This window comes from Delphinus delphis, chromosome X (genome assembly GCF_949987515.2).
Source record: "Delphinus delphis chromosome X, mDelDel1.2, whole genome shotgun sequence".
NCBI classification, from domain to species: domain Eukaryota; kingdom Metazoa; phylum Chordata; class Mammalia; order Artiodactyla; family Delphinidae; genus Delphinus; species Delphinus delphis.
Window position 1 is genome coordinate 56972552 of NC_082704.1, and position 25694 is coordinate 56998245.

The 25694-nt window shown below is 35.7% G+C and overlaps 1 protein-coding gene across 1 annotated transcript in view; it reads left to right on the forward strand.

The window, feature by feature from the left end:
• Positions 1 to 25694, forward strand: part of HDX (highly divergent homeobox) — a 173307-nt gene that overhangs the window by 117318 nt on the left and 30295 nt on the right. Inside the window, exon 6 of the mRNA XM_060002196.1 lies at positions 22205 to 22412. Coding sequence (XP_059858179.1) covers positions 22205 to 22412 — 208 coding nt within the window. The remainder of the gene's footprint in view (positions 1 to 22204; positions 22413 to 25694) is intronic.

Below are 25694 nucleotides of genomic sequence, written 5' to 3' on the forward strand. Positions count from 1 at the left end.
ACTTTGGTTTTGGTTTTTGTATGTTTGCTTGCTTAATTTTCTAGGTACTACTACTAATTTATCCTCAAAACCTTCCCCAGTTGTACATACTTCCTTTCAATACATTCATACACATTTGGTAGTACAACAATTTTATCATCTTAAAGAAATTCTCCTGGAACTTCTGATCTGCTCCAAACTGTTACTCTGCACCTGGAGCACAACTGTTACCCTGAGATTTCCATATTCAATCTGTCTGTTCCTTTGCTATACTTTCAGTAAGATATTCTCAAATTTATCTTCCAACTTTTCTTTTTTGAGGTTTTTTCATTTTTGTTTTTATTCAATCTGCCACTGATACTAATAAACTCCACGTGCCATGACAGCAGCTTTCAGGATCCATGGACTGTCATAAGGGTTCCTTGAGACCCCATACTGCAGGAGAGAGGACACAGAGACAGAATATTACTAAAAACATACTCTTCCAAAATGAAAGATAAGATAACCATAGGGTTCCTCACTAAGATTCTATTTGATATAAAGGCGTTTTAGGCATAACTGAGGTTAAAAAATTTCAAAGCCATGGATACTGTGCAGAAATTTTTATCCTTATAAAAATACTAACATACAGAAAAAGAAAGAAGTATTACCATTTTCTTCTTGCTTATGGCTTATTAAAACTTCTACTAGAGGAAAGAATAGTGAACAGCTTACTATCTTTTTATTTTTAATGGTTTTCCAAAATGCAGCATGCCCACAGCAGAAAGAAACTTTGAAAAGGTTATGTGCTGTAATAGGACTTCTTTTGTAATATTAGATAAACTGCAAATAAAAATATGTTTCCCACATAAATATATTCCTGAGATTGTGGTAGAAACTATGTAGATGTTTAAAAGTCTAATAGACCTTCTAGTTATTGATCACCAAAATGAACTTTGCCTCAGGATGTATAGTTAGCCATTACTTGTGGAATAATGTGGAAATTTTAGATTCATGTTTCCTTGTTATATCTTACATTTCTAAAAAAGTCTAAGAAGCAAATTTGGTATATTTCCCCTTTAATTTCATTGAATATTATGTACATACATTTCTTTAATGTGGAATGTTTTCCCAGGTTCCTGCCTAATATTACTGACATTCATTCATGAAAGGTAAACCGAACACCTATTATGTGCCAGAACTCTTCTAGATGCCATGAGAAAAACGCAGTTCTCCTTCAGAATTTGCAATATAGCATGGTCAAATTTTTTAGTCTCTGTGCTTCAGTTAACAGTAAATGGACATAATATAACAGAGGGTGGTTTTGAGATAACATATGTGGATAATAAGTGTAAAGCACCATAAGTCACCCGTAAAAGTTTGTTCCCTCCCCTATCTCTCTGCAATTCAGTTTAATGCCTGCCTTTTCCATCTGTGTTTTCATTGTAGTGGACATACATAAAAACAAACTCTTGTATGGTCAAATATTTATATAAACAACACATGTTTGAATGTTAAAAACACATTTTGAAAGACAAGTAAATTTCATGGTAAACAGATGTATGTTTTTACATTTTAGATTATGTTTATTTTCCTAGGATCATGGCTAAATTTGAAATGAATTTAAATAGAAGAATTCTTTGCACTTATACTGTTTTTAGCTTGTTTTTTCATTAAATATAACCCTCCACCACCAATGTGTATGAAAAACAAATTGTAAACTCTCTATTATATAACATGGATATTGACTTAAAGCTGGTGGGCATCTTGAGATTGAATACCATACTCTTATTTTATATAAGAAAAGTGTAGATAGATGGGAGTATGGCTCACCTAAGGTCACACAGCTGGTCAGTGATTAGAGGCCAGATCTCTTTATTACCAGTCTACCATTATTGTCATTTCCATTTCACAAGTCTATGCCTTGCCATAAGAATTATTTTGCATATTTCTTAAAAATACAAAATCTTGTTAAAGCTAAAGCCTCTGGCAAGTACTGAAATTGGAATTGATCATTTCCTAAGGTGCAGCATTTATCTCTCTTACTTAATGTATCACCCTGTACATATTTTTCTACATGAGCTTCTCTGAGGACAGCAGTTATAAATGCTTGATGGGGCATATGTCAGAGTGTAAAAAAGAAAAATATACTGATTAACAAGACTCAAAAACAAAGGTGGGGGGGGACCTTCAAGAAAGCGGAGGAATAAGACGTGGAGATCAACTTCCTCCCCACAAATACATCAAAAATACATCTACATGTGGAACAACTCCTACATAACACCTACTGAAGGCTGGAAGAAGACCTCAGACTTCCCAAAAGGCAAGAAATTCCCCACGTACCTAGGTAGGGCAAAAGAAAAAAGGAAAAACAGAGACAAAAGAATAAGAATGAGACCTGCACATCTGAGAGGGAGCTGTGAAGGAGGAAAACTTTCCATACACTAGGAAGCCCCTTCAGTGGTGGAGACAGGCAGTGGGCAGGGGGGAAGCTTTGGAGCCATGGAGGAGAGTACAGCAACAGGGGTGCAGAGGGCAAAACAGAGATTCCTTCACAGAGGATCAGCGCCGACCAGCACTCACCAGCCTGAGAGGCTTGTCTGCTCACCCGCCAGGGCAGGTGGGGGCTGGGAGCTGAGGCTCTCGTTTTGGAGGTCAGATCCCAGGCAGAGGATTGGGGTTGACTGTGTGAACACAGCCTGATGGGGGCTAGTGTGCCACAGCTAGCTGGGAGGGAGTCTGGGAAAAATCTGGACCTGCCTAAGAGGCAAGAGACCATTGTTTCAGGGTGCTCGAGGAGAGGAGATTCAGAGCACTGCCTAAACGAGCTCCAGAGATGGGCACTAGCAGGCTAACAACACAGACACCAAAGATGGCCATGAAATGCTAAGGCTGCTGCTGCAGCCACCAAGAACCCTGTGTGCAAGCACAGGTCACTATCCACACCTCCTCTCCCAGGAGCATGTTAAGCCTACCACTACCAGGGTCCCATGATCCAGGGACAACTTCCCCAGGAGAACACACGGTGCACCTCAAGTTCTTGCCACATCATGCCTGCCTCTGCCACCACAGGCTCAACCTACATTCCATACCGCTGACTCCCCTCGGGCTGAGTGAGCCAGAGACCCCTGAACAACTGCTACTTTAACCCCATCCTGTCTGGGCAAAGAACAGATACCCTCAGGCGACCTACATGCAGAGGCATGGCAAAACCCAAAGCCAAATCCCAGGAGCTGTGCAAACAAAGAAGAAAAAGGGGAATTTCTCCCAGCAGCCTCAGGAACAGTGGATTAAATGTCCACAATCAATTTGATGTAGCCTGCATCTGTGGAATACCTGACTAGATAACAAATGATCCCAAAATTGAGGTGGTGAATTTTGGGAGCAACTGTACGCTTGGGGTCAGCCTTCTGCATCTAATTTGTTTCTGATTTTAGGTTTATTTTAGTTTAGTATTTAGAGTTTATTATCATTGGTAGATTTGCTTATTGATTTGGTTGCCCTCTTCCTCCTTAGTTTTCTCTCATATACAGATTTATTTTTCCTTATTCTCTTTTTCTGATGGTGTATGTGTATGATTCTTTGTGTGATTTGTCTGCATAGCTTTACTTTTACCATTTATCCTAGGATTCTCTCTGTCCATTTTTTGTTTGTTTGTTTGATTTTTAGTATAGTTTTTAGCACTTGTTACCATTGGTGGTTTGTTTTTTGGATTGGTTGCTCTCTTCTTTCTATCTTTCTTTGCTTTTCCTTTTTTATTACCTTATATTATTTTAATTTTTAATAATTATTTTTTATTTTAATAACATTTTTATTTTATTTTATTTTATTCTTCCTTTCTTTTTTTCTCCTTTTTTTTTCTGAGCTGTGTGGCTGACATGGTCTTGGTCCTCCATCCAGGTGTAAGGCCTGTGCCACTGAGGTTGGAGAGCCGAGTTCAGGACATTGGTCCAAAAGAGACCTCCCAGATACATGTACTATGAACCAATGAAAGCTCTCCCAGAAATCACCATCTCAATGCTAAGACCCAGCTCCACTCAATGATGAACAAGGTACAGTGTTGGACACCCTATGTAAAACAACTAGCAAAACAGGAATACAACCCCACTCATTAACAGAGAGGCTGTAAAATCATAAAAAAGGTCACAGACACCCCCAAAACAAACTACCAGATGTGGCCCTGCCACAAGAAAAAAAGATCCAGCATCATCCACAAGAACACAGGCACCAATCCCTTCCACAGGAAGCCTACACAAACCACTGAACAAACCTCAGCCACTGGGGGAAGACACCAAAAACAACTGGAACTATGAAGCTGCAGCCTGCAAAAAGGAGACCCCAACACAGTAAGTTAAGCAAAAGGAGAATACAGAGAAACACACAGCAGATGAAGGAGCAAGGTAAAAAATCACCAGATCAAACAAATGGAGAGGAAATAGGCAGTCTACCCGAAATAGAATTCACAGTAATGATAGTAAAGATGATACAAAATCTTGGAAATGGAAAGGAGAAAATACAAGAAACGTTTAACAAGGACATAGAAGAACTAAAGAGCAAACAAACAATGATGAAGAACACAATAAATGGAATTAAAAATTCTTGAGAAGGAATCAGTAGCAGAATAACTGAGGCAGAAGACCGAATAAATGACCTGGAAGATGAAAGAGTGGAAATACCTATTGCAGAGCAGAATAAAGAAAGAAAGAATCAAAGGAATTGAGGACAGTATTAGAGACCTCTGGGACAACATTAAATGCACCAACATTCGAATTATAGGGGTCCCAGAAGAAAAAGAGAAAAAAGAAAGGGATGGAGAAAATATTTGAAGAAATTATAGTTGAAAACTCCCCTAATATGGCAAAGGAAATAGTCAGTCAAGTCCAGGAAGCAAAGAGAGTCCCATACAGGATAAATCCAAGAAGAAACACACCAAGACACATATTAATCAAACTATCAAAAGTTAAATACAAAGAAAAATTATTAAAAGCAGCAAGGGAAAAGCAACAAATAATATACAAGGGAATCCCCATAAGGTTAACAGCTGATCTTTCAGCAGAATCTCTGCAAGCCAAAAGGGAGTGGCAGGACATATTTAAAGTGAAGAAAGAGAAAAACCTACAGCCAAGATTACTCTACTCATCAAGGATCTCATTCAGATTCAACGACAAAATTAAAATCTTGACAAAAAAGCAAAAGTTAAGAGAATTCAGCAGCACCGAACCAGCTTTACAACAAATGCTAAAGGAACTTATTTAGGCAGGAAACACAAGAGAAGGAAAATACCTACAATAACAACCCAAAACAATTAAGAAAATGATAATAGGAACATGCATATCGACAACTACCTTAAATGTAAATGGATTAAATGCTCCAACCAAAAGGCATAGACTGGCTGAATGGATACAAAAGCAAGACCCATATATATGCTGTCTACAAGAGACCCACTTCAGACCCAGGGACACATACAGTCTGAAAGTGAGGGGATGGAAAAAGATATTCCATGCAAATGGAAATCAAAAGAAAGCTGGAATAGCAATTCTCATATCAGACAAAGTAGACTTTAAAATAAAGACTATTACAAGAGACAAAGAAGGACACTACATAATGATGAAGGGATCAATCCAAAAAGAAGATATAACAATTGTAAATATTTATGCACCCAAAGTAGGAGCACCTCAATACCTAGGGCAAATACTAGCAACCATAAAACGGGAAATCAACAGTAACACAATCATAGTACAGGACTTTAACACCCCATTTTAACCTATGGACAGATCATCCAAAATGGAAATATATAAGGAAACACAAGCTTTAAATGATACATTAAACAAGATGGACTTAACTGATATTTATAGGACATCCCATGCAAAAACAACAGAATGTACTTTCTTCTCAAGTGCTCATGGAACATTTTCCAGGTAGATCTTATCTTGGGTCACAAATCAATCCTTGGTAAATTTAAGAAAATTGAAATCATACAAAGTATGTTTTCTGAACACAACACATTGAGACTAGATATCAATTACATGGAAAAATCTGTAAAATACACAAACACATAGAGGCTAAACAATACACTACTAAACAACCAAAAGATCACTGAATAAATCAAAGAGGAAATCAAAAAATCCCTAGAAACAAATCACAATGAAAACACAACAACCCAAAACCTATGGGATGCAGCAAAAGTAGTACTAAGAAGGAAGTTTATACCAATACATTTTACCTCCAGAAACGAGAAACATTCCAAATAAACAACCTAAACTTATACCTAAAGCAATTAGAAAAAGAAGAACAAAAAAATCCGAAAGTTAGGAGAAGGAAAGACATCATAAAGACCAGGTCAGAAAAAAAAATGATAAAGAAATGAAGGAAATGAGAGCAAAGATCAGTAAAACTAAAAGCTGGTTCCTTGAGAAGATAAACAAGATTGATAAACCATTAGCCAGATTCATCAAGAAAAAAAGGGAGAAGACTCAAATCAGTAGAATTAGAAATGAAAAAGAAGAAACAACTGACTCTCTAGAAATACAAAGAATCGAGATTTGGAAGCAAGATGGCAGATTAGAAGGACATGCTCTCACTCCCTCTTGAGAGAACACCAGAATCACAACTAACTGCTGAACAATCATCAACAGGAACACAATGGAATACACCAAAAAATATATCCCACATCCAAAGACAAAGTAGAAGCTACAATGAGATGGTAAGAGGGGCACTATCACAATAAAATCAAATCCCATAACTGCTGGGTGGGTGACTCACAAACTGGAGAACACTTATACCACAGAAGTCCACCCACTGGAGTGAAGGTCTTGAGCCCCACGTCAGACTTCCCAACCTGGGGTTCCAACAACAGGAGGAGAAATTCCTAGAAAATCAGACTTTGAAGGCTAGTGAGATTTGATTGCAGGACTCTGACAGGATTGGGGGAAACAGACACTCCACTCTTGGAGGGCACACATGAAGTAGTGTGCACATTGGGACCCAGGGGAAGGAGCAGTGACCCCAGGGGACACTGAACCAGACATACCTGCTAGCGTTGGAGGGTCTTCTGCAGAGGCAGTGGGTGGCTGTGGCTCACCATGAGGACAAGGACACTGGCAGCAGAGGTTCTGGAAAGTATTCCTTGGTGTGAGCCCTCCCAAAGTCCACCATTGACCCCACCAAAGAGCCCGGGTAGGCTCTGGTGTTGGGTTGCCTCAGGCCAAACAACCAAAAGGGAGGGAAACCAGCCCCACCCATCAGCAGTCAAGCAGATTAAAGTTTTACTGAGCTCTGCCCACCAGAGCAACAGCCAGCTCTACCCACCACCAGTCCCTCCCATCAGGAAACTTGCACAAGCCTCTTAGATAGCCTCATCCATCAGAGGGCAGATAGCAGAAACAAGAAGAACTACAATCCTGCAGCCTGTGGAATAAAAATCACATTCACTGAAAGATAGACAAGATGAAAAGGCAGAGGGCTATGTACCAAATGAAGGAACAAGATAAATGCCCAGAAAAAGAACAAAATGAAGTGGAGGTAGGCAACCATCCAGAAAATGATTTCAGATTAATGATAGTGAAGATGATCCAGGACCTCGGAAAATGAATGGAGGCGAAGATCAAGAAGATGAAAGAAATGTTTACTAAAGACCTAGGAGAATTAAAGAACAAACAAACAAAGATGAACAATACAATAACTGAAATGAAAACTACACTAGAAGGAATCAATAGAAGAATAACAGAGGCAGAAGAAGGGATAAGTGACCTGGAAGACAGAATGGTGGAATTCACTGCTGCGGAACAGAAAAAGAACAAAGAATGAAAAGAAATGAAGACAGCCAAAGAGACCTCTGAGACAACATTAAATGCAACAACTTTCACATTATAGGGGTCCCAGAAGGAGAAGAGAGAGAGAAAAGACTCAAAAAAATATTTGAAGAGATTACAGTCAGAACCTTCCCTAACATGGGAAAGAAAATAACCATCTAACTCCAGGAAGCACAGAGAGTCCCACACAGGATAAACCCAAGGGGAAACATGCTGAGACAAATAGTAATCAAATTGGCAAAAATTAAAAACAAAGAAAAATTACTGAAAGCAGCAAGGGAAAAATGACAAATAACACACAAGGGAATCCCCATAAGGTTAACAGCTGATCTTTCGGCAGAAGCTCTACAAGCCAGAAGGGAGTGTCATGATATACTTAAAGTAATGAAAGGGAAGAAGCTGCAACCAAGATTACTCTACCCAGCAAGGATCTCATTCAGATTCGATGGAGAAATCAAAAGCCTTACACACAAGAAAAAGCTAAGAAAATTCAGCACAACCAAACCAGCTCTACCACAAATGCTGAAGGAACTACTCTAAGTGGGGAACACAACAGAAGAAAAAGACCTACAAAAGTAAACCCAAAACAAATAAATAAATGGCCATAGGAGCATACATATTGATAATTACCTTAAACGTGAATGGATAAATTGCTCCAACCAAAAGACACAGGCTTGCTGAATGGATAGAAAAACAAGACCCATCTATATGCTGTCTACAAGAGACCCACTTCAGACCTAAGGACACATACAGACTGAAAGTGCGGGGATGGAAAATGATATTCCATACAAATGGAAATCAAAAGAAAGCTGGAGTAGCAATACTCATATCAGATACAAAAGACATTAAAGTAAAGAATTTTATAAGAGACAAGGAAGGACACTACATAATGATCAAGGGATCAATCCAAGAAGAAGATGTAACAATTATAAATATATATGCACCCAACATAGGAGCACTTCAATACATAAGGCACCTGCTAACAGCTATAAAAGAGGAAATCAACAGTAACACAATAATAGTGGGGGACTTTAACACCTCACTTACACCAATGAACAGATCATCCAAAATGAAAATAAATAAGGAAACAGAAGCTTTAAAAGACACAATAGACCAGATAGATTTAATTGATATTTATAAGACATTCTTTCCAAAAGCAGCAGATTACACTTCCTTCTGAAGTGCACATGGACCATTCTCCAGGATAGATCAAACCTTGGGTCACAAATCAAGCCTCAGTAAATTTAAGAAATTTGAAATCATATCAAGCAGCTTTTCTGACCACAATGTTATGAGATTAGAAATGAAATACAGGGAAAAAATGTTTAAAAAAACCCAAACACATGAAGGCTAGACAATACGTTACTAAATAACCAAGAGATCACTGAAGAAATCAAAGTGGAAATCAAAAAATACCTAGAGACAAAAGGCAATGAAAAAAAAGACGATCCAAAACCTATGGGATGCAGCAAAAGCAGTTCTAAGAGGGAAATTTATAGCTCTGCAAGCCTACCTCAAGTAACAAGAAAAGTCTCAAATAAAGAATCTAATGTTACACCTAAATGAACTAGAGAAGGAAGAACAAAGAATACCCAACGTTAGCAGAAGGGAACAAATCATAAAGATCAGAGCATAAATAAATGAAATAGAAACAAAGAAAACAATAGCAGAGATCAATAAAACTAAAAGATGGTTCTTTGAGAAAGTAAACCAAATTGATAAACCATTAGCCAGACTAATCAATAAAAAGAGGGAGAGGACTCAAATCAATAAAATTAAAAATGAGAAAGGAGAAGTTATAACAGACACCGCAGAAATACAAAGCATCCTAAGAGACTACTACAGGCAACTCTATGCCAATAAGTTGGACAACCTGGAAAAAAATGGACAAATTCTTAGAAAGGTATAACCTTCCAAGACTGAACCAGGAAGAAATAGAAAATATGAACAGACCAATCACAAGTAATGAAATTGAAGCTGTGATTAAAAATCTTCCAACAAACAAAAGTCCAGGACCAGATGGCTTCACAGGTGAATTCTATCAAACATTTAGACAAGAGCTAACGCCCATCCTTCTCAAACTCTTCCAAAAAATTGCGGAGGAAGGAGCACTCCCAAACTCATTCTATGAGGCCACCATAACCCTGATACCAAAACCAGACAAAGATACTACAAAAAAAGAAAATTACAGACAAATATCACTGATGAATATAGATGCAAAAATCCTAAACAAAATACTAGCAAACAGAATCCAACAACACATTAAAAGGATCATACACCATGATCAAGTGGGATTTATCCCAGGGATGCAATGATTCTTCAATATACGCAAGTCAATCAATGTGATACGCCGTATTAACAAGTTGAAGAATAAAAACCATATGATTTTCTCAATAGATGCAGAAAAATCTTTTGACAAAATTCAACAACGATTTGTGATAAAAACTCTCCAGAAAGTGGGAATAGAGGGAACCTACTTCAACATTAAAAAGGCCATATATGACAAACCCACAGCAAACATCATTCTCAATGGTGAAAAATTGAAAGCATTTCCTCTAAGATCAGGAAAAAGAAAAGGATGGCCACTCTCACCATTATTATTCAACATAGATTTATAAGTGCTAGCCACGACAATCAGAGAAGGACAAGAAATAAAAGGAATAAAAATTGGAAAAGAAGAAGTAAAGCTGTCACTGTTTGCAGATGACATGATACTATACATAGAGCATCCTAAAGATGCCACCAGAAACCTACTAGAGCTAATCAATGAATTTAGTAATGTTGCAGGATACAAAATTAATGCACAGAAGTCTCTGGTATTCCTATACACTAATGATGAAAAATCTGAAAGGGAAATTAAGGAAACACTCCCATTTACCACTGCAACAAAAAGAATAAAATACCTAGGTATAAACATATCTAGGGAGACAAAAGACCTGTAGAAAACTATAAGACACCGATGAAAGAAATTAAAGATGATACCAACAGATGGAGAGATATACCATGTTCTTAGATTGGAAGAATTAATATTGTGAAAATGACTACACTACCCAAAGCAATCTACAGATTCAATGCAATCACTATCAAATAACCAAAGGCATCTTTTACAGAACTAGAACAAAAAATCTGAAAATTTGTGTGGAGACAGAAAAGACCCTGAAGAGCCAAAGCAGTCTTGAGGGAAAAAAGCTGAGCTGGATGAATCAGAGTCCCTGACTTCAGACTATACTACAAAGCTACAGTAATCAATACAATATGGTACTGGCACAAAAACAGAAATATAGATCAATGGAACAAAATAGAAAGCCCAGAGATAAACCCACACAGCTATGGTCAACTAATCTATGACAAAGGAGGAAAGGATATACAAGGGAGAAAATACAGTATCTTCAATAAATCATGCTGGGAAAACTGGACAGCTATATGTAAAAGAATGAAATTAGAACACTTCTTAACACCATACACAAAAATAAACTCAGAATTGATTAGAGACCCAAATGTAAGAACAGACACTATAAAACTCTTAGAGGGCTTCCCTGGTGGCACAGTTGTTGAGAGTCCACCTGCCGATTCAGGGGACACAAGTTCATGCCCTGGTCTGGGAAGATCCCACATGCCATGGAGTGGCTAGGCCTGTGAGCCATGGCCACTGAGCCTGTGCGTCCGGAGCCTGTGCTCCACAATGGGAGAGGCCACAACAGTGAGAGGTCCACATACCACAAAAAAAAAGAAAAAAAACTCTTAGAGTAAAACATTGGAAGAACACTCTTTGACGTAAATTACAGCAAGATCTTTTTTGATCCACCTCCTACAGTAATGGAAATAAAAACAAAAAAAAAAAAAAACAAATGGGACCTAATGAAACTTCAAAGCTTTTGCACAGCAAAGGAAACCATAAACAAGATTAAAAGACAACCCTCAGTATGGGAGAAAATATTTGCAAAGGAATCAATGGACAAAGGATTAATATCCAAAGTATATAAATAGCTCATGAAGCTCAATATTTAAAAAACAAACATCCCTAACCAAAAATGGGCAGAAGACCTAAATAGACATTTCTCCAAAGAAGACATACAGATGGCCAAGAAGTACATGAAAAGCTCCTCAATATCAGTAATTACTAGAAAAATGCAAATCAAAACTACAATGAGGTATCACCTCACACCAGTTAGAATGGGCATCATCAGAAAGTTTTCGAACAACAAATTTTGGAGAGCGTGTGGAGACAAGGGAACCCTCTTGCCCTGTTTGTGGGAATGTAAATTGATACAGCCACTATGGAGAACAGTATGGAGGTTCCTTAAAAACTAAAAATAGAATTACCATATGACCCAGCAATCCCACTACTGGGCATATACCCAGAGAAAACCATAATTCAAAAAGACACATGCACCCCAATGTTCCTTGCAGCACTATTTACAATAGCCAGGTCACGGAAGCAACCTAAATGCCCATCAACAGATGAATGAATAAAGAAGATGTGGTACGTATATACAATGCAATGTTACTCAGCCATAAAAAGGAATGAAATTGGGTCATTTGTTGAGACATGGATGGACCTAGAGACTGTCATACAGAATAAAGTAAGTCAGCAAGAGAAAAAAAATGTGTATATTAACGCATATATCTGAAACCAAGAAAAATGGTATGGACGAACCGCTTTGCAGGGCAGAAATTGAGACACAGATGTAGAGAAGAAACATATGGACACCGATGGGGGAAAGCAGTGTGTGGGGGGTGGGGGGGTGATTAACTGGGCAACTGGGTTTGACATGTACACCATGATGTGTATAACATTGATGACTAATAAGAACAAGATGTATAAAAAAATAAAAATAAATAAAAGTCAAAAGTTCAAAAAAATAACAAAAAGAAATACAAAGGATCATGAGAGATTTCTACAAGCAGCTATATACCAATAAAATGGACAACCTTCAAGAAATGGACAAATTCTTAGTAAAGCACAACCTTCCAAAACTGAACCAAGAAGAAATAGAAAATATAAACAGGCCAATCACAAGCACTGAAATTGAAAATGTGATTAAAAATCTTCCAACAAACAAAAGCCCAGAACCAGATGGCTTCACAGATGAATTCTATCAAACATTTAGAGAAGAGCTAACACTGTCCTTCTCAAACTCTTCCAAAACATAGCAGAGGGAGGAACACTCCCAAACTCATTCTATGAGGTCACCATCATGCTGATACCAAAACCAGATAAAGATGTCACAAAAAAAAGAAAACTACAGGCCAATATCACTGATGAGCACAGATGCAAAAATCCTCAACTAATTACTAGCAACCAGAATCCAACAGCACATTAAAGGGATCATAGAACATGATCAAGTGGGGTTTATCCCAGGGTTGCAAGGACTTTTCAATATACACAAATCAATCAATGCGATACACCACATTAATAAACTGAAGTATAAAAGCCATATGATCATCTAAATAGATGCAGAAAAATCTTTTGACAAAATTCAACACCAATTTCTGATAAAAACCCTTCAGAAAATAGGCATAGAGGGAACTTACCTCAACATAATAAAGGCCATATATGACAAACCCACAGGCAGCATCGGTCTCAATGGTGAAAAACTGAAACCTTTTTCACTAAGATCAGGAAGAAGACACTCTCACTACTATTATTCAACATAGATTTGGGAGTTTTAGCCACTGCAATCAGAGAAGAAAAAGAAATAAAAGTAATCCAAACTGGAAAAGAAGAAGTGAAGTGTCAATGTTGTCAGATGACATGATACTATACATAGCGAATCCTAAAGATGCTACCAGAAAAGTACTACAGCTAGTCAATGAATTTGGTAAATTAGCAGGATACAAAATTAATGCACAGAAATCTCTTGCATTCCTATACACTAATGATGAAAAATCTGAAAGAGAAGTTAAAGAAACACTCCCATTTATCATTACAACCAAAATAATAAAATACTTAGGAATAAACCGAAAGGAGACAAAAGAGCTATATGCAGAAAATATGACACTAATGAAAGAAATTAAAGATTATTCAAACAGATGGAGAGATATACCATGTTCTTGGACTTGAAGAATCAATATTGTGAAAATGACTCTAGTACCCAAAGCAATCTACAGATTCAGTGCAATCCCTTTCAAACTACCAATGGCATTTGTCACAGAGCTAGAACAAAACATTTCAGAATTTGTATGGAAACACAAAAAATCCCAAATAGCCAAAGTAATCTTGAGAAAGAAAAATGAAGCTGGAGGAATCAGGCTCCTGGACTTCAGCCTATATTACAAAGCTGCAGTAATCAAGACAGCATGGTACTGGCACAAAAACAAAAATATAGATCAATGGAACAGGATAGAAAGCCTAGATATAAACCCACACACATGTGGTCACCTTATATTTGATAAAGGAGGCAAGAATATTCAATGGGGAAAAGACAGACTCTTCAGTAAGTGGTGCTGGGAAAACTTGACAGCTACATGTAAAAAAAATGAAATTAGAACACTCCCTAACACTATACACAAAAATAAACTCAAAATGTATTAAAGACCTAAAAATAAGAACAGACACTATCAAACTCTTAGAGGAAAACATAGGCAGAACACTGTATGACATAAATCACAGCAAGATCCTTTTTGATCCACCTCCTAGAGAAATGGAAATAAAAACAAAAATAAACAAATGGGACCTAATGAAACTTAAAAGCTTTTGCACAGCAAACGAAACTATAAAGAAGACAAAAAGACAACCCTCAGAATGGGAGAATATATTTGCAAGCAAAGCAACTGACAAAGGATTAATCTCCAAAATATACAAGCAGCTCATGCAGCTCAATATTAAAAAAAACAAACAACCCAAGCCAAAAATGGGCAGAAGACCTAAATAGTTATTTCTCCAAGGAAGATATACAGATTGCCAACAAACACATGAAAGGGTGCTCAACATCACTAATCATTAGAGAAATGCAAATCAAAGCTACAATGAGATATGACCTCACAACAGTCAGAATGGCCATAGTTAAAGTATGTACAAACAATAAACGCTGAAGAGGGTGTTGAGAAAAGCAAACCCTCTTGCATTGTTAGTGGGAATATAAATTGATACAGCCACTATTGAGAACAATATGGAAGTTCCTTAAAAAAATAAAAATAGAACTACAATATGACCCAGCAATCCCACTTTTGGTCATATACCCTGAGAAACCATAGTTCACAAAGAGTCATGTACCACAATGTTCATTGCTGCACTATTTACAATAGCTAGGACATGGAAGCAACCTAAGTGTCCTTTGATAGAGGAATGGATAAAGAAGATGTGGCACATATATACAATGGAATATTACTCAGCCATATAAAGAAAGGAAATTGAGTTATTTGCAGTGAGGTTGGTGGACCTAGAGACTGTCATACAGAGTTAAGTAAGTCAGAAAGAGAAAAACAAATACCGTATGCTAACACATATATATGGAAGCTAAAAAAAAAAAGGTCTGAAGAACCTAGGTTTAGACAGGAATAAAGACACAGATGTAAAGAATGGACTTGAGGACATGGGGAGGGGGAAATGTAAGCTGGGATGAAGAGAGAGAGTGGCTTGGACATATGTACACTACCAAATGTAAAATAGATAGCTAGTGGGAAGCAGCCACATGGCACAGGGAGATCAGGTCAGTGCTTTCTGTCCACCAAGAGGGGTGGGATATGGAGGGTGGGAGGGAGACACAAGAGAGAGGCGAAATGGGGATATATGTATATGTATAGCTGATTCACTTTGTTATACAGCAGAAACTAACACACCATTGTAAAGCAATTATACTCCAATAAATATGTTAAAAAAAATATACAGCTCACTCCATCCTAGGCCTACTAATCAGGATTTTCAGGGAAGGACCTTGGAATCTATATATTTCCTTTGCCCCAGCAATTCTGATGATAGGCAAATTTGGAAAGGATTTCACTTCACTACACTATATCACTGTGGCTAAATATTCTAGTTGGTTCTTTCCCTCCATAGTAATTGGTCAAATTTTGTGATTTGTATTTTTCTTGTCTATTTGTTTATTGTGTATACATCTTCTGGATTGTAAATTCAAGCTCTACAAGGGTGTATATCAGGCCTGCCTTTTCACTATTCTATCCCCAGCACTAGAACAGTGCTTGGTATGTACTTGAGGTTCAGTAATATTTGTGGAATGAAAGAATGAAATTTTTATACTATTTTAAATGTTATACTCCATTTACAGTTATTACAAAACACTGGCTATATTCCCTGTGTTATACAGTACGTCCTTGTAGCCTGTCTTTCACCCAACTGTTTGTACCTCCCACTGCCCCATCTCTATATTGCCCTTCCTCTCCCCACTGGTAATCATTAGTTTGTTCTTTGTATCTGTGAGTCTGCTTCTTTTTTGTTATATTCACTAATTTGCTGTAGTTTTTAGATTCCATATATAAGTGATATCATACATATTTGTCTTTCTCAGTCTGACTTATTTCACTTAGCATAATGTCCTCCAAGTCCATCCATGTTGCTACAAATGGCAAATTTTTTTGTTCTTTCATGGCTGAGTAGTATTGCAGTGTGTGTGTGTGTGTGTGTGTGTGTGTGTGTGTGTGTGTGTGTGTTCCACATCTTCTTTAACCATTCATCTGTTGATGGACACTTAGGTTGCTTCCTTATCTTGACAATTGTAAATAATGCTGCTAAGAACATTGAAGTGCATGTATTTTTTGAATTAGTGGTTTTTTTTTTTTTTGGATATGTACAGGAGTGGAATTGCTGGGTCATATGGTAGTTCTATTTTTAGTTTTTGGAGAAATATCTATACTGTTTTTCATAGTGGCTGCATCAATTTACATTCCTACCAACACTGTAAGAGGGTTTCCTTCAAACAAATGAATGTTTAACAGAAAGGTGTGCCCTCTATTTATAGCACACAGAATAAAAATATATAATAATATACATTTAAACTAATGGCAGTTTGGAATATTATTTTTTAATTATTTTAATAGAAATGTACTTAGAAACTTATAGGGCCTGAGAGTCATCATTTTAAATAGCCAATATATTTGAGCTGTCAATACATTGGAGTTATGGTTATAGAAGATACTTATTCTACAAATGGTTATAGAAGATACTTATTTTATAAATTTATGAGCAACTCTGGAGGGATAAAGTTTATCCAGGAGACTAAAGATTTGGAAACCAATTATCTCAATTTCCAGTTTCCTCAGTTAAGGAATCTGAGTCCCAGAGTGATAAAAAAAACTTGACCATGGGTCATATAAAATGGTTGAAAAACTGTATTATACAAAATTACGGGTATTTATTTTGAAACAAAGAAATAAATACTTGAATTCCCTGGTGGCTTAGTGATTAGAATTTGGCGCTTTCACTGCCGCGGCCTGGGTTCAGTCTCTGGTCGGGGAACTGAGATTCTGCAAGCCACATGGCACAGCCAGAAATAGGAATAAATACTCTTTACATAATTGATAGCTGGAATGTAGAAGAGGCTATTTGGAGTAAGGTGGATCCAGAGTGAAAAACTGGAACCAAGGCCTAGAATTAATAAGACAATAGATACTGATTCAGTTTTAGGGAGAACATTTTTGGAAAAAAAAACTATCCAAAAACTGGACTGAGGAACCTTATAAAGTAGTATGTTCCATGTTCCTGTTATTTTCATGCAAAGACTGAATAGCCATCCACCTATAATGCTGAAGAAGAAACTTTTACCTTAAATGGAAGGTTAGGCTAGTTGGCTTCCAAGATCTCTTCCATCGTCTATGATTCTTTGAAAATGTAATAAACCCATTAAGATTATGTTTGCATACTGAATTATTTTCCTGGTGCCTTCCAGTTTTGAGAAATAGCCAGAGAGGAACTATGTCAGCCCTAGTATGTAATAAATTTCCATATAGTCCCAATGTTCACATATTATTATACCTTTATCATTATACAGTATATAATCATTCATTTCTCCCAAGAAGGGTGAAAAAAGAAGTTGAAAATAAATGGACATTGGCTTCTGTTTTCTGTCTTCTTCTCTCTTCCCAAGCCTTTATGACCCAAAGGAAGCCAAAAGCATCCTAAGAAAACTGGTATCGTTCTTCTTCTGCCCACACCATCATTTTCCCAAGCATCTGTGTCTAAGATTATTGTGAAAAAGAAGCATCAGTATTTGATAAGTGTCGTATTCAAAGACAGGAAATAGAGAAAGTACATGACAATTTAATGGAACTTTAGTAAGAAGTTGAAATTCTTTACTTTTTCTGAAGTCTAGTAGCTTATTCTCAATGAGACCATATACTGGGAAATTGAAATGGAACTATACTCTTTAAAATAGTGTTTCACCTATGGGAGAATTTAGCAAAACTAGAAAAATTAATATCCATAAATATTTTCCTTTTCTACCAGGTAATATTCACTTGGGAGCCTACAAAGCAATCCATATGTTTCAGGTTTCACATTTAGCATTGAATGCTAAATACATCAAAGGTACTACATATCCTGAATTTGAAGAGAAAATGCCCCCCCAAAAAAAATTATAAAGAAGAATTAATCTTCTTGGACTAACTGAATAGTTCTTCTGTTTTGCCCTGCATTTTTTTTTGCAAAATCTTACCACGTAAAAGTTAACTTTATTCATGTTTTTTATTTACATTAGAGAATATCTAAGGTGGCTTTGTATTGAAGTGGACCTTGTTGTATAGAAACAATTCTACTTGGTATACAAAGAAATGATACCATAATCAAATTTAGATCTGAAATTATGAAATGCTATTGAATGACTTTCTACACTAAAAGAGAATATACAGGTTTTAAGAATTCTTCTTCCACTTTGTAGATTGGCGTGACAATTCTACTTTGTAGAGTCATATGGCAAAATTATAAAGGTTACAAACTCTAATCATATAAAATGAGCTTTTTGAAAATTACATGAGAAACTTGAGAATAAAATTGGTTTTAGACTGCAGCTTCCAAAAAATGTTGGAGTAGACATAATTTTCCCTATCCTTCCCAGTAAGTACAACTAAAATCCCTAGACATTATATATAAAACAAATATAAGAAGACTGTGAAGGGTGGAAAGACCTCACATCTGCTAAGGACCACAGGACCTAAAGAATAACATAAAAATATATACATTCATTTATTTGTTATTAACCATTTTTTAATTGAAGTATAGTTAGTTTACAATGATGTGTTAGTTTCAGGTGTACAGCAAAGTGATTCAGTTACATGTATATACATATATATGTATATATATATATATTCTTCTTCAGATTTTTTTCCATTATAGGTTATTACAAGATATTGAATATAGTACCCTGTGCTATACAGTAGATCCTTGTTGGTTATCTATTTTATATATAATAGTGTATATATATTAATCCCAAACTCCTAATTTGTCTCTTCCCCCACCCCGCTATCCCCTTTGGTAATAAGTTTATTTTCTATGTCTGTGAGTCTTATTTCTGTTTTGTAAATAAGTTCATTTGTATCATTATTTTAGATTCCACATATAAGTGATATCATATGATATTTGTCTTTCTCTGTCTGACTTCACTTAATACAATGATCTCTAGGCCCATCTGTGTTGCTGGAAATAGTATTATTTCATTCTTTTTATGGCTGAGTAATATTCCATTGTATATATATACCACATGTTTATCCATTCATCTGTCAATGGACATTTAGGTTGCCCTATAACTATTAAGGAAATTGAATTCAAAAAAGTCTCCCCAAAAAAGAATCTACAAGTACCCATAACCTACAGCTAACATCATACTTTAACGGTGAAAAATAGAATGCTTTTCCTCTGAGACCAAAAACAAGATGTCCACTCTAAACACCTTTATTCAATATAGTAGTAGAAGTTCTAACCAGCACAATAAATCAAGAAAAGGAAATAAAAGATACACTTGATTAGCTGTGTAGAAAATCATAAAGAATCTACAAAACACTCTTACAACTAATAAATGAATTCACCAAAGTCTCTGGATACAAGATCATCATATAAAAATCAATTGCATGTCTATATAGTAAAAATAAATGCAATGAAATTGAAATTTAAGATATGAATAAATTATTTGCAATCCCTCAAAAAATCAAATACTTACATGTAACTCTAACAAAACATGTACAGGATTTGTATGCTGAAAACTACAAAACACTGATGAAAGAAATAAAAGAAATTCTAAATAAATGGAGAGACATTCTGTGTTCATGTACTGGAAGACTCGACATAGTAAAAATGTAAATTCCCCCCAAATTGATATTCAGGTTTAACATAATTCCTATAAAATTCCAGCAAGATTGTTTGTTGATGTAGACAAGATAATTCTAAAATTCACATGGAAAGGAAATATGCTAGTATAGCTAAAACAGTTCTTGACAAAAACAATAAAGTGGAAGAAATCCATCTACCCAATTTTGAGACTTATTATATAACTACAGTAACCAAGACTGTGGTATTGGCAGGGTGATAAGACGTATAGATCATTGGAACAGAATGGAGAGCCCAGAAATAGTCCTGCACAACCATGGCCAACTTAGTTGATTTTTGACAAAGGTGCAAAAGCAATTCAATGGAGGAAGTCTTTTCAAGAAATGGTGCTGGAACAATTGGATATCTATAGGAAAACATAAATTAACCTTGATGTAAATCTCACACCTTATACAAAGTGAATTCATAATGGATCAGAGATTTAAGTGTAAAAAATAAAACTATAAAAATTTTAGATAACATAGGAGAAAATCTTTGTGGCCTAGGGCTTGGTGAAGAATTCTTAGGAATAGGACTAAAAGCATAATCCATAAAAGAAAAAAGCAGTAACTTGGACTTCATCAAAATTAAAAAAAAAACTTTTGTGCTGTAAAAGACAAGGATGATGAAAATACAAGCTACAGATGAGGAGAAAATATTTGCAAACCACATATCTGACAAAGAACTCATATCTGCTACAGAATGGGAGAAATTTTGCAAAACCACTTATCTGACAAAAATTCATATCTAGAATATATAAGGTACTTTCAAAACTTAATATTAAAGAAAAGACAAAAATTACAAAATGTACAAGAGACATGAAGAGACATTTCACTGATATATGGATGGCAAAAAGCACATGAAAAGATTTTCAACATCACTAGCCATTAGGGAAATTAAATTAAGAACTTGATGATCTATTGCTACATGCACCAATGAGAACAGCTAAAAGAAAAAGAATTACTTATAATATGAAGTCCTGGCAAGAATGCCAAGAAACTGGATCTCTCATACATTGCTGGTAGAAATATAAAATGGCACAACTTTTATGGAAACAATTTGGCAGTTTCTTTTAAAATTAAACATATAATTACCATTTGACCCAGCAGTTGCATTCTTGGGCATTTATCTCAGAGAAATGAAAACTTACATCAGCACAAAAACCTGTACATGATTGTTCATAGAAGATTTTTAGCTGTATATAATAGCCAAAAATTAGAAACAACCCAAGTGTCCTCCAAGTGAAGGGTTAAAAAAACATTGCAAAGAAACAGAAACAAAATGGTACATAAGTATCATGGAAGAATACTTAGCAATAAAAATGAATGGACTATTGATATATGTGACTTTAATAAATTTCCAGGAAATTAAGCTGAATGAGAAAAGCCAATTTTTTGAAATTTTTGAAGTCACATGTATGACTCCATTTATATAACTTTCTCAAAATGACACCATTATAGAGGTGGAAAACAGATTGGTGGATGCCAGGAGTTGAGGATGGTGGGAGGGAGGAGAAGAATGGTGTGATAAAGGAACATAGAATTGTACACATATATTGTACAATATCAATTTCCTTTTTCTGTTATGGTGCTATAATTATGTAAAATGTAAACTGGAGGAAACTGAATGAAGACCAATTTTTGCAACTTCCTGTAACTCGAAATTTATTTTACTATAAAAAGTTTTAAAAATTGATTCTAAATCTAATAAAATGCAATTTTAGAATACTTAAAATACGCAGGTAGTCATTATGGAGCCAAACAAAGTTACTAGAAGGCACATTTTCACATACAAAGAGCAAGACTGGAAATGGGATATGAACTATAGCTAGAGCTGCATGTCTGGTCCTTTTCAGAAAAGAACCAATTCATGTTTCTTTTGAAATATTTGGTGGATAATTTTCACCAGAAATAAAAACAAAAACAAAAAAGTGTTCTGCGACAGGTTGCATGTTGCTTGAAAGTCTGAGTATTTAGATAAATATTTCTTCTAATAAGGTATTTTAAAATAAAAGCAGCTACTTTTATTTTAGCTTATTGAGTAATAATAAAACTGCATTATTCTAGGTATCTACTTATTCTTTTTAATCATATTTTATGCTGTATCCATTCATTATTTTAATGGCTAGAACTGCTAAGGTTTCTATTTTTACAAAACTTTCTCTTCTATTTCTCTTATAAAGACTTGGATTGGGAATCGAAGAAGAAAATATCGTTTAATGGGGATTGAAGTTCCACCTCCAAGAGGAGGCCCTGCTGATTTTTCTGAGCAGCCCGAATCTGGTTCTTTATCTGCACTCACACCAGGAGAGGAAGCTGGTCCTGAAGTAGGAGAGGATAATGACAGAAATGATGAAGTATCCATCTGTTTGTCTGAAGGAAGCTCGCAAGGTATTTTATATGCTCCATCTCCTAATGATATCTTCTGTGAATTTGATGGTTTTTTACTTGCTTTTCAGCTTACCGCACTTCAAATCTAAAGTCCTCAAAACATTTGGTTAAATATTTGAAAAGAATAGACATATTTTTATTCTATTTTAAAATGATAGTTGTATATATTTAAAGTGTGCAACATATTTAGATATACATGTACATAGTGAAATGATTACTACAGTCAAGCTAATTAACATAGCCATCTCCTCACATAGTTACCTTTGTGTGTGTGTGTGGTGAGAGCACCTGAAATCTACTTCCAAAGCAAATTTCCAGCATTCAGTATAGTACAGTAGACCCTTAAACAACATGGCTTTGAACTGCACTGGTCTACTTTCAATAAATACATTGGAAAAACTTTTGGAGATTTGCAACAATTTGGAAAAACTTGCAGACAAACCATGTAGCCTAGAAATATCGAAAAAGTTAAGAAAAAGGTATGTCATGAATGCATAAAATATATGTAATATACATATAACATACAAAATATGTGTTAATCAACTGTTTATGTTATTGGTAAGGCTTCTGGTCAACAGTAGACTATTAATAGTTAAGTTTTGGAGGAGTCAAAATTTATACTTGGATTTTTAACTGTGCAGGGTGGTTGGTGCCTGTAACCCCCATGTTGTTCAAGGGTCAACTGTATTGTTAACTTTAGTCATCATGCTCTACATTAGTTATTTAGACTTATTCATCCTATGTAATTGCAATTTTGTACCCTTTGGCCAATATTTCCCCATTTTCCCCACCTCCTCACCCTGGTACCTACCATTCTACTCTCTGCTTCTATGTATTTGACATTTTTTAATTCCACATGTGAGATCATGCAATGCTTTTCTTTCTGTGTTTGGCTTACTTCAGTTAGCATAATGTCCTCTAGGTTCATCCAAGCAGTTGCAAATGGCAGGATTTTTTTTAAAGACTAATATTCCATTGTATATGTATACCACGGTTTCGTTATCCATTCATCTGTTAATGGACACTTAGGTTGTTTCCATCCCGTGACGAATGCTGCAATGAACATGGAAGCACAGATACCTCTTTGGGGTACTGATTTCATTTCCTTTGGATATATACAGAAGAGGAATCGCTGAATCATATGGTAGTTTCTTTCTTAATTTTTTGAGGAACTTTCATACTGTTTTTCATAATGGCTCTACCCCGTTTTTTCCATATCCTCACCAACAGTTGTATTTTACCTTTTTGATCTTTAATGCTTCCACCTAAGCAGTCTCCCACATTGTCATCACAAAAAGTGACACTCATCTACCACAATAATGATCTCCATGATTCAAAATATTGGTTATTACAACAATCCATAAATTATAGTATATGATCGTTTTAATTTTATTGGAATTCTAGTCAATTTGGGTCAGAGCAATTTAAATGCATTGTAATCAAAGAGAGTATGATGTAATGTGACAAATACCAGACTAGTAGTTGGACAATCTGGGTACGAGTCCTAGATCTTCCACTAGCTGATTATGTGACTTCAGGCAAAGTATTTAATTCATCAGGCTTTAGTTTTCTCATCTGCAAAATAAGGGAATTAGGCTGGATCATCTTTATAATACTTCTCAGTGCTTCCCTAAATGAGAATTCAAATAATAACATGTAATCATACCATTTGTCCATGAGAAGTATTTTTCATTTGACTTCAAGCATAGAAAGAGTCCTCTTCTGACACCTTTTTTATGAACACTTTTATTGAGGTTTAATTTACATAGAATAAAATTCATCCATTGCAAAAGTAGAGTTCAATGATTTTTAGTTAAGTTTATAGAGTTGTACAACCATCACCATCACTAAAATCAAATTTTAGAATAATCTCTTCAAATCACTATAATCCAATTATAGAATATTTTCGCCACTTCAAAAAATTTCCTTGAGCCCATTTTCAGCCAGTATCCACTCCCACCTCCAAACCTAGGCAACCACAGATCTGATTTCTGACTATATAACTTTGTCTTTTCTGGGCATTTCATATAAATGAATCATATAATATATAGTGGGGGTGTTACATCTGTAATAGAGAGAGAGAATTTTGCATTGGCCCATTTTGTTTGTTTTTATTTTATCGGTCAGGGTATTATTCACACTATATTTTCCAGTTTATTTTTGCCTTCTAAATTTGCTTATGGGGTTTTCAAATGTCAGAACTTTTGTTTGTAATTTTTATATTGTTAAATATACCAATTCTTTCCTTTATGGTTTGTGACTTTGGTGACAGGATTACAAAATCCTTCCTTGTACTACAATTATGTAAACATACCCCATATTTGCTTCATGTATCCTTATGGCTTCATTTTTACAACATGATATTTATCCCACCTAGAAATTGTTTTGCTTTAAGATACGTGAAGACAATACCTAATTTTGTTTTTTCCAAATGATTAACCAAGTGCCCCTACACTATTTGTTGAATAAGTCAGCATTTTTCCAGTGAGTTTGTGTAGCTTTTTTAATCAAAGATAGATAGATAGATAGATAGATAGATAGATAATAGATAGATGATAGAGAAATAGAGAGATAGACACAAATTCATGTATGTATACATACGCACATGGATTAAATTCTGGATTTCCTATTATGTTAGATTGATCTGATTGTTTATAATTGTGGTTTTATAAGATATCTGAAGATCTGGAAAGGCTCTCATTCTTAGCTCTTGTAGTACATTGATTCTTCTAGATGAGCTTAGTTCATACCTTTACCCAATACCCCTCCCCAAATTCATTTAAGATTTTTGTTACTGCACTAAATGGATAGGATAATGTGGGAAGATGAATGCAGTTTTGCATGGGCTGAGTTTTAAATGAGGACAGGACATCCATGTGGAGCTGACCAGCATACCCTTGGATAATATGGGTCTGGAGCTCAGAAGAAGGGGTAAGATATGAGAAGAAATATTGGAGTCACCCATATCGAGGCCAAAAAAAAATGTCTAGCCATAGAAATAGATGATTTAGTTAGGTGAGAAATGGAAAACAAGAAAGGAAGATAGACAAGGACAGTGTGTTGAGAAATATCCAGATTTCTGGAGGAGAAAAAGGAGCCATTGAAAGAACATTCAGATATAGGAGAATCAGGATAGTATGTTATTACCAAAACCAAGGAAAGAAAACGATTTCAGAAGGAAGAGGCATCATTATCTCAATGGTCTCATAGAGGTTGCGTATAAGGCATCTAAAGTGGTTAAAGGTACATAAGTGGACGATAGAACAGTGGTATGAGGGAGTG